At 46.2% G+C, this 18,135-nt stretch overlaps 1 protein-coding gene across 1 annotated transcript in view; it reads left to right on the top strand.

Annotated features, from left to right (window-relative positions):
- The window catches only part of TSPAN7 (tetraspanin 7), a 125,036-nt gene extending 108,918 nt beyond the window's left edge, over positions 1–16,118 (top strand). The window contains exons 5-8 of the mRNA XM_021681752.1: positions 1,203–1,358; positions 6,893–6,976; positions 14,835–14,910; positions 15,133–16,118. Of these exons, the coding sequence (XP_021537427.1) occupies positions 1,203–1,358; positions 6,893–6,976; positions 14,835–14,903 (309 nt within the window). The 3' untranslated portion in view covers positions 14,904–14,910; positions 15,133–16,118. The remainder of the gene's footprint in view (positions 1–1,202; positions 1,359–6,892; positions 6,977–14,834; positions 14,911–15,132) is intronic.
- Positions 16,119–18,135: the final 2,017 nt, after the last annotated feature.

The raw sequence follows: 18,135 nt of genomic DNA, 5'->3' as shown, positions 1-18,135 counted from the left end.
GATGAATTATGAGCATCCCAAGGAAAGCTAGCTTGCCCTTAATATCCAAAGTCTTGGAAAGGAGGTGATGAGTGACCTTCCTTAGCATTGGCTCCCAAAGGCTGGCATTCTAGAAGTGGTGTCTTTAGGCTGAGTGGAGAGCTCCAGTGAGCTGTGTTTCCTGGTGTGGGCAGTGTAGTGGGGGTGGACAGTGCATCTGGGAGAAGCCGAGGGTCTGGCAGGAGTGGGACTGCCCCAGGCTGCCTGGTGCTTTGTAGAGGAGGTGAGAGAAGTAGCTGCCCCCTGCCTGGAGGTGCTCAGGGGGTCAGGTGCTGGTGCTCAAGCCTCATGGCCCATCTGGATCACCTGGGGAGTTCTTTGGTTGGTGGCGTGGGGGAGGGGGTTGCATGTTTTTTGTTTTGTTTTTTACTTCAGTAGCAGTATTTTTTTTTTTTGGCATTTTGATAGCATTCCAAACTCAACAGAAAAGTTGCAAGAAGAGTATAAGGAACTGTATGCCCTTTACCCAGATTCAGTAATTCATTTCTACTTTTGCCCCATTTCCTTTAACATTCTCTATGTCAGGGGTTGGCGCACTTTTTCTGGAAAGGGTCCTGTGGTCACTATTTTAGGCTTTGAGGGCCGTGCTGTCAGTCTGTAAAGGGCTAGGCATGGCCGTGTCCCCCCAAAACTTGATTTACAAAAGCAGATAGCGGGTGGGCTATAGTTTACCAACACCAGCTCTCTCTTCCTCTTCCCACCTTTCTCTTCCTTCCCCCCCCCCCCCGCCCCCAATCCATTTACTATTGGCATAGCTCCTGTGACCTATAAGCCTTAAAAAGAGCTCTTTAAAGCCATTTTTGTCTCGGCTTCCCCATCCATGAGCCGGATTTAGTCGCTCCATACCTATAAGAGCGGCCAGCCCACATAGGTGATGTCGATGCGGAACCAGGCCCGAGAAGCCCTGCTTTACTTTGTGGACATGGTAAGGAAGCCAACACAACATGCAGTCTCGGACTGACTTCCTTCTCTCGGTTCAGTCGGGCTTCCCAGGGAGTATGAGCGTTAGTGGAACCCCAGCTCGCCTTTACTCACCAAAGCTGTGCCTGTTGACTTGGGGCCTTGGGCCGAGTTTCTCATTTAAACGGCCTGGGGCGCTGAGGCAGAGGACCATGGTGTCTGTGACCCACACACTTCGGGTCTTTCCCTTTGCCCCTTGGCAGCTGAGCTGCTGTGGCGTGCAGAACTACACCAACTGGAGTGCCAGTCCCTACTTCCTGGAGCACGGCATCCCCCCGAGCTGCTGCCTGAACGAAACCGACTGCAATCCCCAGGACCTACACAATCTGACTGTGGCTGCCACCAAAGTGAACCAGAAGGTAGGCTTCCTCTCACCCCTGACGGCATCCGTGGTGAATGTTTGGGGGTGGAGGGGGGGGTGGGGGCGGTGGGGCTTTGGGTGGATTTGTTTCTGTGAAACTGGGACAAATGGGTTAGAAATGGTAGTCTAGGCGAGCGTGCAGGATCTTTCCCCGTGGCCCTTCACCGCCTGGGACAAGGCACCCGAGGCTGTCCCCTTCTGGAGGGGCAACTGTGACTCAGCAAGAACCGACCAGGCACAGGGAGGGAGGTTGAGCAGCCGTTCCTGCTCACCTGGTGCTGGTGTCAGACAGGGAATGTGGCCCTTCTTTCTGGCTGTCTTTCTTCTGCTTAATCTACCTTCTAAACATGGACTTATTCACAGCTGGATGCCAGTCCTTAGCAGGAAGGGGGACGAGAGTTGACAGACAACATCTGCTTCTGCCGGGAGGGTAGCCTTTATTTGAGGGTGCTCTCCGCTCTAGGAAAAGAAATCAGCAACTCCACTTCAACTCACTGTCAGCATCTTGAGTCCCAAAGAAATCAGAGAGAGAGCGAGGCGGGGAGAGAGAGAGAGAGAGAGAACTGGCTAAAAGAAATTGGAAAGGTAATACATTGTGAAAATGAGGGAAATAAAATTTCAGTCGCCAGAAGGAAGACCAATTCTGTCTTCCACTTCACAGAGAATATGGCAAAGGCGTGATAAAACATGTATGAAGTGTGTCCGTATTCTTAAACACTTCGAGAAATGCCACATAGAAAATATGTTTTGGTAAAACAGAAGGGAGGGAAAAAAACCAACCCTGCTGTTGACTTTACCTGCTGTTATGCAGCCATCAGGTAAATTTTCTTTTCTTACTCATAAAATTCTATTCTTCCAAGGTCTTCAACACTTGACGTGATCTGGGCCAACTGCTGAATAATGCATAGAAGATAGCCATCCTCTCAAGATGAGACTGTTAAGAGACAGTTTCTGTATTCTTACCCATTTAATGTTGGTATTTGTAGCATAAATGCTGCAGGGCATTGTTGCCATTCTAGAAGCTCATTTTGTCATCCTGGGCTTATTACTTGCTATTGGTGCGATGAGAGGTAATAAGATGTTCCGTACTGACCGCTTCTTGTCTTAGCTAAGAAGACATCTGTTCCTCTTGGAATTTTCTTAAGAACCCAAAGGTTGAGGCTTCCTTTGCCTCTCATCGGTAAGGTGACTTCTGGTCTCTTCAGGGGCATCCCCACTGAGCCCCCGGAGATGTCCTTAGGCTGCCATTTTACGAAGCACTGAGCATACCCAGCTCCAACGGATGCTCCAATTTATAAAAGGCAAGAAGCGCTTTAAGGCAGTGACGTTTGGGCATGACAGAGCCTCAGGAGGATTTTTGTAGAAGCAGCAACCATCAGCCCGGGTAGTCTTTTTTTTACCCCCAAGCTTCCTTTTCCTTTGTGAAAGCTGGGGATCTAGAAGTCAGGAGCATGGGCTCTGGCGTCCGACTCCAGTTTAAATCCTGGTTCAGCCACCTGCAAGAGGTGACCTTTCTCAGTCTTATTTTCTTATTTTTCTCAGCTGTAAAAGGGAGATGATCATTCCTGCCTCTTAGGATTGATAGGAGGACTGAATGAGATAAAGTAGCTAAAGCACAGGGCCTGGCCCTGGAGTAAGGACCGGAGAAATGTTAAGTGTGATGTTCAATGTCAACTGCAATGTAAACAGCACCAGGGTGATGGTGGAGTTTGTCTCCCTCTATATACCACACTGTCCTTTATTAGGAATGATGCAGCAGGTCCTCAGAGGGAAGATCTTTTGTTAGTCTTCAAAAGCTAGTTTAGAGTCCTATCCTATAGTGCATCTCTATGATCTTTAGAATTACTTCCAGAAAGAAAGATAGGGTAGCATTTTTTTTTTCATTTCATTCATTGATAACCTGCAAATTGACCTCACTCCCTGCCTCCCCACCACACCCCCATCCTGCCTGATTTACATTTTCCTGGGTACCTCAGATACCTGGAAAAGGGGCTTAACTTCTCCAACCTGGCTTTCTCTGTGGAGAGAAAGTGAGTAAAGACTGAAATTTGTCTACTGAGTCTCATTAGATGTTCCCATTTCATTCCCACGCGGAACTCTGGGACAAATGAAGGCCCGGGTCTGAGTCTCAGATGCCTCACTATAAAAGGCAGGAGATAGGGCTGGGATGAATACACTAATAGTAGATGCTCATAAATGTTAGCCCCCCTCTTCTGACTCCTTCTCCCAGGAGGCTTAACTACTGCCCCCCTGTAGTTCTACGGAATCTTCTTGTTTGGAATACATGCATTCTAAATCCTTGCTGATCTTTTTGTGTCTTGAACCCTATGATTTAATGGCACAGAAAGATGACTCTTGGCTCTCACCTGGCAGCCTGAGAAACCTGCCTTGTATAAGTCACTGGGGGAGAGCGGGAGGGAGGTGAGACTAGCTAAACAGGATGTTTATTGTTTTGTGTAGGGGATGGGGTTTATTTTGGTTTTGCCAGCAGGATGTTGAAATATCTGCAAGTTCACATGGCTGACAGCACTGACTGAGCCCCTACTCCATCGGAATTCTTGACATTTTTAAAGAGCAAGGGCAAGAGGGATGTTTCCCATTGGTGACTGTGTTGGTTTCAACATGCAGAGAGGGCGAGCAAAGGACCTGTTCTGTTTCTGGATGTTTCCTAGGACACTTAGCAGGTCTCTGTAGGTTTCTCTCACACCTGACCACCAGGCTTTCATTTGAGGAAATGAAAAGAGATTGTTGTGGGCAGATAAGATCATGGTGTAGTGGGGAATGTGAGGTGGAATGCAAACATGGCCTTGCTATCTACAGATCTGAGCTAAGACCTGGAGAATGGGCTCACAGGTCCGCCTGGTGAGTAACAGAGGAATCCAGAGATGGAAAGCATTGATTTCAACCTTGCTCTTATACTGTTTAGAAAACGACAAAGAAGTGAAATCACTTTTATCTTCCCATTTTAAGGAACCCTCCTACTGATAGGATTATCTTCTTTGGAGTGAAAAGCCATGGGAGAACTTTTCTTCTAGAAGGGTGCTCCTCAAGCTTTAAAGGGCCGCTGAAACATCTAGAGATAGTGGTCACATTCATTAAAATTCATTAGAAAATGAACAACCCAGGGATTTGGCGATTCTGATGGAGGGAGTCTGGAGCGAGGCCTCAGATTCTGCATTTCCAGCAAACTCTTGGGGGCTGCTGCTGCCCCTGGAAGAGCCCCACTTTGAGGAGCAAGGTTGAGAGAGAATGATTTTGTCACAGTTGCACTAATGGCGGGGACCGCATGTTTCTGGTTTCTCCTGCTGGTTGGAGTGGGCTTATCAAAAATGTGATTGACTCTGCTCCGAGTCTCCTACAAATGGAACAGAAATCATACATCAGAAAAATATATTCCACTTACATGCAGAATCGAAGTTCATAGGAAAAATATCTATGCCAAGATATATTGCAGAGTAAGAAAGTCACCCACCTCGCTTTTCTCTGGTCTTTATTGTTGGGTTTGGGTTTCCATATCTTGAGGTGACCTACCACTGGCGTTGGACTGAATGAACTTCATCCCTCCACCCGACCATCACCGGGGTGGGGGAGAAGATACGGTCATGATGGCCACCTGGGCGAAACGTGGTCTTAGCTGCTACCATCCAGGAAAGCGTTCCAATATCCATCTCTCCTCTCGCCTTGAATTCTTCCTAACCCAACCTGCTCGCCCTTCCACTACCTTTTGGAAAGTAGTGTGATAGATACTTTCACTAGTAAAAATGAAATCAGCCAGCAGTCTTCTACTACAAAGGGAGAATCAAATTTCAGAATTCCTCATGAGCAGAAACATATTTCCTTTCCCACCCGCCCCCGGCCTTCAAATTTGCATCAGCTAACCAAGGAGTATAGTTGGCCCATTGCGTTGAAAACACGTATCAAAGCGCTGCTGCTAAGTTAATGCACTTCTCCTCTGCAGACAGACTGCAGATGCATAAAATATCACTTATTAGGAGGTACAGCGCTGGTAGAATTGTCATGAGCTCTGAGAAATGTTAAATTGCTAAATTTTGAATTTCAATATGGGAGACGTGGTTTTTTGTGGTCTTCAGATATTATTGCAATTTAGTGTGCCTTTCTTGATAAACAAAAGGCCTTTTTATCCTGTTTATGAAATTAATGTCTTGATTTTTGCAGACTTTATACATTCAAGTAGAAGCCGTTTTTCAGAAAACTGGAAAAAGACCATGTCTTCTGAGACAGTATAAGTCAGTTCAGAAATCTAGGCTGACTTGGCCCAGTTTCAAATAAATATACATATAAACACACAGACACACAGACACACAGACACATAGACACACACACAGACACACAGACACACACACAAACACACATGAGTTCGACCTGTCAGGCATTTAACAGGAAGAGTCAGCTTTTGCCTTTGCATTATGGGTGATACACAAAATTTGGTGTTTCCTACATGGACTAGGCTGATAAAATGTAATCCTGGATAACAACAGCAAAAAAACTTGTTTAGCAACATGGTTGAACTCCAGCCATATCATTTATTTTAAAGAAAGGTGATTCACTTTATCAGTATTACACTAATATTGAAATTGGTAAAATGGGTGTTGGTTTTAATCACATTTGGAGATTTCATGGTATGAAAGGGAAATTCACTTCATTTTATGGATGAATTATTGACCTCTAGAAAGGAGAAGTGAGGGGTGCCTGGGGGGCTCAGTCGGTTAGGCGTTTCTTGGTTTCTGCTCAGGTCATGATCTCAGGGTCGTGCAGGGAGTCTGCTTGAGATTCTCTCCCCCCACCCTCTCTCTCTCTCAAAATAAATAAATAAATCTTAAAAGATGTGACTTGTTCAAGGTCACATAGTAAATTTATGGAAAAGATGACTTTAAAACATAGGTTTTTCCCTGTTAAAAAATGAACTTAATGGTCTCCTTGGAAAGAACCCCAAGACACCTTAAAGGTGGCAGGCACTCAAACACCCCCCCTGTGACCTGACAATTTCACTTTATTTTTCTAAGATTGTATCACTTGTTGTCAAAATGCTAGTAACCATGTTTATTATGCTGAGTCTTTCTATGCAAGGATGTGGAATGCCTCTGTGTGGTTGGAGTCTACGGGGTTTGCTTCATAGGTCTGATAGATCTACTGCTACACCAAATCCTACCACTGAAACATTTCTGGATGAAACTACATATCTGGGACTTGCTTTAAAATAATCCAGCCAGGGGAGGAGAGTTGAGGAGATTTAAATGAAACCAGATTGGCCACATGTTCATTGTGAGGTTAGAGAAAGAGTCACTTGGCGGGGAGGGGGGGGGGGTGGTCATGGTACTACTCGCTGTACCTTTTTGTATGTTTGAAATTTTTCTTTTTTTAAGTTTGGGAAGAATGCTAGTGAGTTCCTACGGTGAGTTGCAGCTGTATTTGTCAACTGTGGGTCGGAGCGTATGTTGGGAGTGTTGCAAGTTAACACAGCTCAGTCTGGCCCCGGGTGTGAAAGGCATCTCTCTCTCTCTCTGTTTGCAGGGTTGTTATGATCTGGTGACCAGTTTCATGGAGACCAACATGGGAATCATTGCTGGAGTGGCTTTTGGAATCGCGTTCTCTCAGGTAGGCTGTGTAATTGTGCGGTCAGGCCTGGCCTTCCCCAGCCTCCTGCCCCAGCTTCCCTCCCCCGTCTCCGGATTCCCCGCCTGCCCCCCCTGCGCCTAGGGAGAGGCTGATAGATGGGGTCAGAGCTCCTTGCTCATTAGTCCTCAGGTCATCTGTTTATTGATTTTCCTTTTTCAACTTAAATGAAGTTTTGCCATCAAGGGAATATCAGTTACAGTTCAACTAATGACTAGCTCCAGAAAACAAGTTGCTTCTTCTGTAGGTCAAATGGAGGTTAACTGAACAAAGTGCTGGCTTAATTGGAGCATAAACAACTCCAAACATCAAATGGCTGATCTGGATTTGGGGGAGGCTTTTTTTTCTGGTTGACCTGTCCCTGTTTTGTTCTTCGTTCCTGTCGATTATGCACGAGCTGTCTCCCTTTACAGAAAGCCTACAGTTAGTGAACGTCATCTTGCAATCATTACTTTCATCCTAAGTTTGACTATGGTTCCTTACAAGGAAATGGAATTTTTGTCTATTGTGTAGCCCTTTATCTCCACGCAGCCTCTATAAAATAATGGGAGAAGTCATTCTGCCAACGAAGTGCGCCACACGTCCTCAAGGAAAGAACAAGATTAAGCTGACTCTAAAATTTGGGCCCCTCCACCTGGCAGTAGAGTATCCCACAGGCCTCTGATCTCCCAGCCAAATGATCATATTGTTGCAACGATAGTGCTGTGGGTGGGAGGATTGGTGTGTATACTTAACCAAATGAAATCTTGATGTATGTTTAACTCCAAATTTTTTCGGGCCAACAGATCGTTTTTCCAACAAAGCCCAGTTAACGTTCTCTTGGTAATATTTCTCCCCCACTCTAATTTCTCCTGCCTGAATTCTATATTTGCTCTCTCAGACTATACTTACCTTTTCCCTGCCCCCCCCATACCTCCTTCCTTCCTGCACACATTCGTTCTAGCCAAGTTCGTTCTTCAAAATTTTTAATTGAAATATGGCATATACAGAAAAATACGTGAATTATAAATGCACAGCTTAATAAATCAGCACAATGTGAACATACCTGTGTCACCCTCACTTAGATCAAGGACTAGAACGTGGCCCTAGTAGTTTTTTGCAAAGAAAGGGTTTTGCCCCAGGTCAGTTGACAAATTTCTTCCTCAGCAGTGACAAAAACCTAGGTGACATTTCATCTGACAAGAGCATGTGGGCTCATCCCATGGGAGTGCGCGCTCCTTGTGGTGGCTTCAAAATTCTTTCACCGTGCTTCTTCATGGTTTGCAGCTCATGAAGGGAATTACACTCTCAACACGCCAACACGCAAACCAAGATGGCACCACAAACCATGCCGGTTCGTCTCCAGAGACCTTTCCCAAAAAGTTGCTGCCCCAAATTTCCTCCAACTGCTATCCTACTTGTCTGTAACGGCCAGGGGATGTCTTAGAGGATCCGGGACGCACGTCCAATATAGACGTGCAAGGTGCACTAGAGAGCTTGCACATCCGTTTGTGCGTGTATATGCAGGGTCAGGTTAATGCCACCGACAGGCCAGATGTGTGCTTGGTGGCTGGGGACGACTGTCCCCTCGGAGGAAGGTCTATAGGTGAGGTCTCCCCTAATGGCTCTCCTAGAACCATAAAGGGACCTGATGCCAATACTCTCCATGGGGAGAAGAGAGCCTCACAGAGTCTGGAATCTCATGGATAAAACATCATGTCATCTAAGAATGTTCCTGCACGGCCATGAGGGGCACGGGGGATTCTCCCGTTTTCATTAGTGAGGTGAACCAAGTCATGAAGGATCTGATTAAGACCTCTCTTCTACTTCTCTGTCATGCTTCCCTATGAAGGGGGTGGGGTGGGGTGGGGTGGGGCTTTCTGCTTTAGACAAATTGCCTGGTGAGCATTCATCCATCTGTGCTAACCTTGAAGATATCCCCGACATGGAGATTGTGGAGTTTGCTCTGTGGTCCTCTGGGGCAGTGAGAGAGGGGCCAGCATCCCTGAGGGAACCTCCAAACAGAAACTCTACAGAGATTTTAGGTCTCATCAAGGTACCACATCATTGTTGGGCTAAGACAACAAAACACAAAGCCCAGTGGCATTCACCCCTGGGACCAGACAGGTGCGTGAGGCAGAGACTTGGGACCTGCCATGCTCCACTGGAGGCAGGGGGAGGAAGAGCCACAGCTGCCTTTAACTAGTGTGATGTGCCAGGAGCTGAAGTTGGCTTCCACATACCAGTGGGTCCGAGGCCTCTCCGGGACAGCGGCGGCCACTTACCAGAAGCCTATTCAGGAAGAACCAGCCATACCGGTCCTGGTCAATGACCCAGAACCAAAGCTTTAGCCACATGTGTTTAAAATTTTTAGGACCAGTGTCAGAGTAGAACCTAGCACCTGTTGGCTGATTCAGGTGAATCACTCATGTTGGTCGATGTCTTGGCCTTTCTATACTGAAGCAGGTTCTACTGAGTAGAGGCCAAAGTAGGTAGCAAAGAACAGAGCTCTGTCACGTGTTCTCTCCCTCCCTCCCTCCCTCCCTCTCTCTCTCTCTTTCTCTTCTCCCTCTCCTCTCCCTTCCTCTTCCCCTTTCCTCACCCACCCTCCACCTGCTCCTTGCCCTTTCCCTCCCCTGCTCTGCTAACATCCACATCCACGCTATCATCTGTGGGAACAAACTAGCCTTGCACATCTGTTATGTCAGAAGTAAAGGTGGTATAAAGTACAAGGCAAACTAAGCCAAATCTAGCCTTTCCACAGACTATGCAAAAACTTTGTCCCTGGTTAGCTCATTTAGCCAACTTAAAGCCCCTGAGTTCTGTTTTTGGGGCGGCAGGATTTGGGCAGGCATTTAAGACTTCTTTCACAAACTCCCATGGCCTGAGCCCTCTCAAGGGAAAACCCATTTGTCTGGACTCGATGGGCAGGTCCTGCTCCCCTATAAATTCATAGCAGGAAGTTGAGTGTTTTGCTAGGGTACCTCCTCCATGCATCTCTGGCAGCTCCTCTTTTACTCAAGAGAGCTTGGAGAGGGAGACACGCATAAGCAGAGTGTGCCCACGTGCACGCACGAGAGGGAGAGGGAGGATAATGGGAATATCACCCCCCACCCCGCCTCTAACATGGCCCCGAAGCCAAAGCTGAAGGTGTCTGAGTCTGGCCGCTCACTCCGTTTGAGACACCGCCCCTCCCCTTGGCCGGCCTTCTGCTGTGCGCTGCAGGCGAGGCGCGGTAAGCCTTCTGCATCCAGTGGAAACAGACACATGTCTGTCTAGCTTCACTAGACGTGGAGCGTGCTAGGCTGGGTTAATCCTCCACATCACAGAACGGTCCTGAGTGGGGATGGTAGAGCTATTTTCCAGAAGGGGAGGTTTGAGTGGCTTGCTTGAGGTTGGGCTGCTATTCTAGATCCAGGCTTATAATTCTGACCCCTCCACCTGGCCTGCTGTCTTAAACTTTGGGGCCAGAGATCGCCCTTGATCTTGCCTCAGAGAACCTGTACAGGGAACTCGTCTTGTGCTTTTATAATGAAAGGGATTGAGTCTGTGAAATTGAAAGGAAAAGCGTACTCATCAAAAAAGACAGATCCGGGGCGCCTGGGTGGCTCAGTCGTTAAGCGTCTGCCTTCGGCTCAGGTCATGATCCCAGGGTCCTGGGATCGAGCCCCACATCGGGCTCCCTGCTCGGCGGGAAGCCTGCTTCTCCCTCTCCCACTCCCCCTGCTTGTGTTCCCTCTCTCGCTGTGTCTCTCTCTGTCAAATAAATAAATAAAATCTTAAAAAAAAAAAAAAAAGCGTCTGCCTTCGGCTCAGGTCATGATCCCAGGGTCCTGGGATCGAGCCCCACATCGGGCTCCCTGCTCGGCGGGAAGCCTGCTTCTCCCTCCCCCACTCCCCCTGCTTGTGTTCCCTCTCTCGCTGTGTCTCTCTCTGTCAAATAAATAAATAAAATCTTAAAAAAAAAAAAAAGACAGATCCTCCTCCTACCCATCCGTCCCCTGACCCGCACCCCTGTGGGGCCTCTTCCAGGGCCCACAGGCTGCTGGGATGATTCATTATGAACCAGGAACTCTTTTCTGGGACTTATGACCTTTTCCCTGTAGAGGGCTGGACAAAGCTGTTCATAGCCTTGATGAGACATGGCCAAAGAAGGCTAATGGAACCATTTACTTATTCCCCTAGTATCTTCAGGGCCCGAGATGGTCCCGAATAGCATTTATACAGTTTTATGTCAAACCAGATTCCTTGGCACTTGCCCAAGGCACGGAAGTTTTATTTGGTCTCCCACCTCAGTCATTAGCATACCATCTCCACAGGCATGATAAGGATCTAATAAGCTTTTGACCTATTGCTTGTCGCTTGCTTGTTCAGAAAGTTGCCTTTACAACTTTGCTGTCCTCTCTGTGGACTGGAATCGGGAATTGGGCCACCTTTGCCTCCCATGGTGATGGCAGGGAGGACGCCCTGGGCCTATTGGCCCTTACCTCTCTGGTCTTCGCTGGCCTGGGCCCCACCTCTCTCGTGCCCTTCTCTCCCACCTCTTGGCATCTACCGGGTCCCCGGTGAAGGGCAGAGCCCCAGTGGGGCATCCCATGTCGCTCGGCCTGTCAGGCTGTCTCTGTGGGAGGGCCTTGAGAAAGCCTGGAGTCAGCCTTCTCTTAAGTGGAGGCCTTTTCTTCTCTCTCCCCCTCTCTGGCTTCTCAGTTCTTGAAGCGGCGGAACGTCCCAGAGGTTTCCATGACCCAAAAGAAAGCAGAATATAGTACTGACAAGGCAGACAGTGGTAAAAATAAAATGTCACCTCAAAAAAAACTAGATGAAGATGAATTACAAAGTCTTCGTCAACCAAATATAAATAATCTGATCTAAAACTCCGGAGGCCGTCTGGCACCAGGCCTTTCACCGGCCACCAGAATGGTGAGGAGTGGCTCTGGGGTCTCCGTCCTGAGGGGTTTCCAGCATGAGAGACGAGCCCCCCTTTTCCTCTCTCCATCCGGGCCTTAAAGCAGAAGTCTGGCCTAGTGCCTACTTCAGCCTTGCTACACACCAGCAGCGTGCTTCTCAGGGGCACAGAACGTACCTCTACTCTTTGAGGGGCTTTTTCCATATAGTTAGCCTGAAACAAGAGTTCATCAAAATAAGGATGGACTTTTCTGGCTACAGATGAACTGGGTCTAGTGGCAAGCAAGCGTTTGTCCTGACTCACACTGAGGCAGAGGCCCTGACTTTGGCTGAACAGGCTTTCCGTCAGGTACCCAGAAATCACTTGGTGACAGCTACTATGAAGTATAGGATGCTTCCCCGCTCCGCCCCAGCTCCTGACTTTCCCTGAACTTGGTACTTATGGAGGTGAGAGGTCAACGTTTTCTCTCAAATATGGTAAAAACACTAGAGCAAATTTGAAATCCGTAACCCTGCGAAAATCCAAAATACCTACCACACCCCAAATCCTAGTTTTTCTTGCACTAGAATCAAATACAATAAAAGCCAGCGTGTGCAAAATACTGTTTTCATATAGCTTCTATGAACCTCAGTTCAGGATGCTATCTTTTTTTTTTTTTTTTTTTTTAGGAAAACAAATTTCTTAGTAGATGTTGAAAAATAATTTTAAAAATCTGTCTTCTTCCGTGGGCAAACAGAAGGTATGTTCTTGCCCCAGAAATATAAAACACAGTGAGGTTTTTTGATTGTTTGTTTGGTTTTTTGAAAAGCATCTTTCTTTTTTTTTAATTTTTTATTTAAATTCAATTTCGTTAACACATACTGTATTATTAGTTTCAAGGTAAAAGGCAGTAAGTTTAAAAGCAAGTAGCTTTCATTTGTACTGATATTTTTAGAAGTTCTTGTTTCTGTGACAAAGTCCAGTGCTTAAGAATAATGCTGCTTCTGTTTTGGGGGAAAAAAAAAAGTGGAAGCCCATGCTATATTTCCCTGAAAGCAGAGATTTTAGATACAAGAAATATTTAAGCATCCTAAGGAGTCTTCTGGCTGTGTGGCTCATGAATTGCCATGGAGGCCAGGAGCATCAGAAAGCACTGAATTATGAGAGCGTTGGAACCCACGAAGCGGAGTACTAACTATCCTCAGTGCTTCAAGCACACGTGAGCTCAGTGGGGAAACATGAAACTCATCAGCTTTTACAAAGGAAAAAGAGTTTAGGAACTGGAAATCAAATGGAGAGATGCCCACTGAAACCCCTTTGTCCAAAGTTTGCAAGGCAAGGCAGGAAGGAACCCCTGATAGTGTGAGACAGAGGAGTGATTCTGGAAAAGGACAGGGTCTAGGCTGAGCTGTAGGGGTGGGGGAGGGGGGAGGCAAAGAAAGGGGCTGTCCTCTGACAGGGGAAAGAGGGTAGAATCTTAAGTTCTGGATGAACTACCAGTGTGGTTTGGGGGAAAATTCTTTAACCTCCCCTGAGCCCATGTTCTTATCTGGAAGGTTAGGACAGTAATATTGTACAGGGATGTGGTGAGGGTTAAATAGCTTGATACACTTGAATATGCTATACCTCTAATGATCACTTGGGTTTTTTTGGCCGAAATCTGATTTTTAAGAGTATCAAGTGTGTTAGGGGCGCCTGGGTGGCTGAGTTGGTTAAGCGTCCGACTCGATTTCGGCCCGGGTCATGATCTCAGGGTCGTGGGATTGAGCCCCAAGCCAGGCTCCGTGCTGGGCATGGAGCCTGTCTGAGATTCCCTCTCTCCCTCTCCCTTTTCTCCTCCCCACCTGTGCTTTCTCTCTCTCCTCTCTCTCTCAAAAAGTATCAAGTGTGTTCTGGTGTACGTTGGTCCCAGAAAATGGCAGTTCTAATGAAAAGGGACAAGCTACAAGGTTCAAAGTCCTTACGGTGCGGGGGCGGGGGGGTTAATTTGTGTCATTTGGCACAGAATTCTGGAGGTTACAGCCATGGCTCCTTTGGTGATTTGGTGGTTTGGGCAGGATACTATGAATTTTGTGGCACAAAATGATGTTGGTCAGAGCCTTGGTAGGAGATAGGGTGAGTTCAATAAGGTGGTGATTTTTCCTCACCTGATGGAACTTATGGTTTTTATATTTCATGGCATAGTTTTACTTTTAAAAAGGAAGATAAGAATCCAGGATTTCAGCAAGAAAGGTAGCTGTGTTCAGGGGTTGCCCCAAGCCACAGTGGGACCCGGTGTGCCTGCATGTGTCCCACCTGTAAGATAAGGGCCACCGCGTAGCCTGGATGAATTGCTTCTCTCGCCTGGAAGGCTGGTTGACGCACATCTGAGGTGGAAACCAAAACGTAGGCCTAAAATATCTACATGGTTAGAGACAAAGAGAAATTAAAGCCCTGATGTCCCCTCTCCCCTAACCCAACACCTACCACTCTCAAGCCATGGCTTTCTTTCCTCACCTGGCAAACTCACCCAGGCAAGAATAGTGTCTCGTTGCCTTAAGGGAAGAAAGACTATCCTGTTGGCCATGGATGGCGGAGGGATCGCACCATGTTGCGATATCTGCCCGATGCACACGTTCAGCCTTTTTGGGCATACCTTACTAATTCTGTGGTCCTTCCAATTTTTCCCCTACTCTCATAACACACGAACAAATCGTAACACTGCTTATGTGTCAAAAGTTGTTTTTAAGCAGCCAGAGCACGCTAGAGTGGAACCTCATGGCCGGTTCTAGAACCTCCAGGTGTCCTGCCCTAGCAGTCAGACTCCCGAAGTCTTAGACGCCCCCCAGGGAAATCACGTTTGATCTTTTCCTTTAGTGCCCTTTTCCTCATTCGCATACAAAAGCCCTCAGTTGTTAAAAATTACATCTGGGGGGCCAAAGAAGTGTGCAGTTCAGTGACTTGAGATTGTGGTCTTCGTTTCTCTTCTGGCAACAGCTGATCGGCATGCTGCTGGCCTGCTGTCTGTCCCGGTTCATCACGGCCAACCAGTATGAGATGGTGTAAGGAGAAGGTGAGTGCATGTGGGGAGTGTTTAATCTCGGGGTTCTCCCTCTGGGGCACACCCTGCCACTTAACCTACCTGATCTCGGTAGCACCCGCGCACGTGCTGAAACCTCATTTCTGTGGCCCAGGGAGGATGGTGTGAAACGTCTGAATGCTCCTTTTAGCTTGTTACCTTATTTTAAGTCCTTATTAACCGTAAGTCACTCACGTGTTTTCATTTCTCTCACAGTCTTTCAAGCACGATGGAATAAGAGACCTGTTTTAAAAAGGAACCACAGCACTCTCTGAAAGACTTCCAGAGGATGTTAGAGCACAGTACCTAACACACCCGCCCCCGCGCTCCCTAACCCCCCAGCCAGTGTGCAACCCACCCGCCCGCGCAGTCTCGCTCCGCCTTCCAGCCCGCATCCCGTGTACCGTTCCATTTGGTGAAGCCCCGTCGTGCCAGAGTGTAGCCGGGTTCCCTGCATCCAGTCCTAGCGGACCCCACCTGAGGCCCCCTGCGTGCCATCTCCTTCATCTGTACTTGGTCCAACTCTAGCTCATTGTAGGTGACTGGTTATCACACCATCCCTGGCCCCGCCAGGCCCTGCATGTAGTGTGGAAGGTTCCCGCTCACCCTTCAGGACTGATAAATGCCATACCCCTTGATGTAGATAAGCTGATAGCTGTCTGTTCTTTTGGCTTAATCTCCTTTGGTTTGGTCTTCCCTTTACTAAGGCTCTTTCCTACCTTCTTCAGGCTGCCTAGGATATGTAAAGATAGACATCAGTAATGGTCCGTGAGGAGAAAAAAGCCTGCGTCATGCATGAAGGAAATAGCTGAGCGTTAGGTGGCCTCTTTGCTCATTATTGTTACATGCCTGGGCGTGTGTAGACAGTTTAGTGGCCCCCATGCCTCTCGGGTGAAACCCTGTATAATCCTGTTACCAAGCTGTATTGTTGCCTCCTGTGAAGGAGATAATAATACTTCTGTTCTTCCCCAATTAATTGCTCTTGTGTTATTTCACTTCTTTCTGTATTTTTTCTTTGCATCGACATTACGGACATCGAGGACCTCAGCAATTCAGTTTAAAAACGAATGTGAAGGGGGAACAAAGTCAAAATATTTTTAGAAGAACTTAAGAAACAATGCCTCTGTCTAGCATGCCAACAAGAATGCGTTGATATTGTGAACATTTGTGATACATGTATTAATAAATAGAATCATTACAAATTGCTGCGTTTTGCTCTTTGCTTATTGGGGAAGCGTCTAAACACATAATTTCTACTTCATCTTGCTCCACGGGGGATTGGGAGTGGACCACCACCTTACACGCTGCCACACCCCCCCCCACGCATGCTCCCACCCCACTGAAATAGCCTCGGGCAAGTGCAAATGCCGAGGGGTCAGACTTTTTTACCGACATTTCAGAAACTTGAATCATTTATCATGAACAGGATTACTGTTGGCTGCAAAAATAGAAGCTTCATATTATTTCAGGCTAGAGGCGGAAAGGTTTCAGCAAAGTTTTCAAAACTCTGAATGTCATTTACAAAAAAAAAAAAAGGAAATGAGCATCTATTCTTTCCTTCCTTGTTTCTAATGAGCATGTATTCTTCCTTTCCTTCTTTCTTGTCTGGATTGAAGAAACTCAGTCTGGAGAAGACATGACATCACACCGTGCAGTCGTCCCCGTGCCCTGGTTTGGACTAAATTATGGAATCCTTACGCTTGATTTAAGCATTTTAGCAATAGGTGCAGTGTAGATTATATGCGATCTATATTTTCCTTCTTAATGAGTCACCTTAAAAAAACCCAAAAAACTCATGAAAACATATATTGATCTGTTCCCAAATAAGTGGATCTAAAAAGCTACCTCTTCTCTGCAGAGCAGAGTTCCTCTTCAAAGGGTCAACATTTTTAGAGAATTAAGATCTATCTTTCTTGGAGTTTTCCTTGGGTTTTTCTCTTAACTTTTTGTGTTGCATTCTTAGCTCATTGATTTGTGCTTTAAAAAAAAGTGCTGCTTTAGCTGCATTTCAGTTTTGGTTTGCAACTTTTGTTGTCTTTTATTCCAGACATTTTGCAGTTTTCTTTAGGATTTATGCACTGAGCCATGTAGGATTTTTTTTTTTTTTTAAATTTCCAAACGTGTAGAGTTTGAGGCTGCCTTTTTGTTCAAACAAACTTGGTTTGTAACATAAAGATTCTTTGTTATTTGTTGAGGCTTGTTTTGTGCCCTAGTATATGGTCTGTGTTTGTTCTGCATGTATTTGAAAGGTATGTGTATTTTCTAATTATAGGTGCAGGGTTAGAACAAAGTTGAAAATATATTCAAATAGTAAATTTTAGGACTATTGTTCGAATTGTGTGTTCTTAGGAATATTTTATCCGTTTGACCTATCAGGTTCTGAGAATGGTGCTTAAAATCGCCTACTGGGACTGTGGATTCTGTCAGTTTTTGCTTCGTGTATTTTTTTTTAAGATTTTTATTTATTTACTTGTTAGAGAGAGTGTGCGCACAAGCAGGGGGAGTGGCAGGCAGAGGGAGAAGCAGGCTCCCCACTGAGTGGGGAGCCCGATGCAGGACTCGATCCCAGGATCCTGGGATCATGACCCGAGCCAAAGGCAGACTGAGACAGCCAGGCATCCCTTGCTTCGTGTTTTTTTAAGCTATAGTGTTAGGGACATGCAAATTTAAGATTATGTCTCATTGATGAATTATTTCCTTTGTCATTATGGGCTGACCCTCTTTATCTCTAATTATGATTTTTCTTTTTGTCTGATATTACAGTTGTTATAATTACCTTTCTTTTGATGAATATTTGCCAAGGGTATTGTTCCAAATCCCTCTGCTTTCAGCCTCTCTGTGTAGTGTTTTAGACATGTCTCTTAAACAGCATATAGCTGCATTTTTTGTTTTTTAGCTCAGTCTAAGAAAGTCTTAACTGAAAAGCTTAATCCAGTTATATATTGTTATTACTGATATATTTGGTTTTATTTCTGGCACATTTTTTTTCTGTCTAGTCTTCATTTCTTTCTTGTTTTTTTCCCTGCCTCTTTGTTTTATTTTGAATTTATGCATTATATGTTTATTCTTTTAGTGATTAACCTTAATTTCTTACTCTGCATACTTGAACTGGAAAGTTAATCAGAATCTCCATCTTCTTCCAAATTATCACAAAGACCTTGGAGTGTTTTAACTCCAGGCACCTCTCACTTAACTTGCATGCTTCCATTCCCTGATGCT

The sequence above is a fragment of the Neomonachus schauinslandi genome, chromosome X (assembly GCF_002201575.2).
Source record: "Neomonachus schauinslandi chromosome X, ASM220157v2, whole genome shotgun sequence".
In the NCBI taxonomy this organism is placed as follows: domain Eukaryota; kingdom Metazoa; phylum Chordata; class Mammalia; order Carnivora; family Phocidae; genus Neomonachus; species Neomonachus schauinslandi.
Note: the sequence above shows the minus strand (reverse complement) of the source record. Positions and strands in the feature narration are given on the sequence as shown.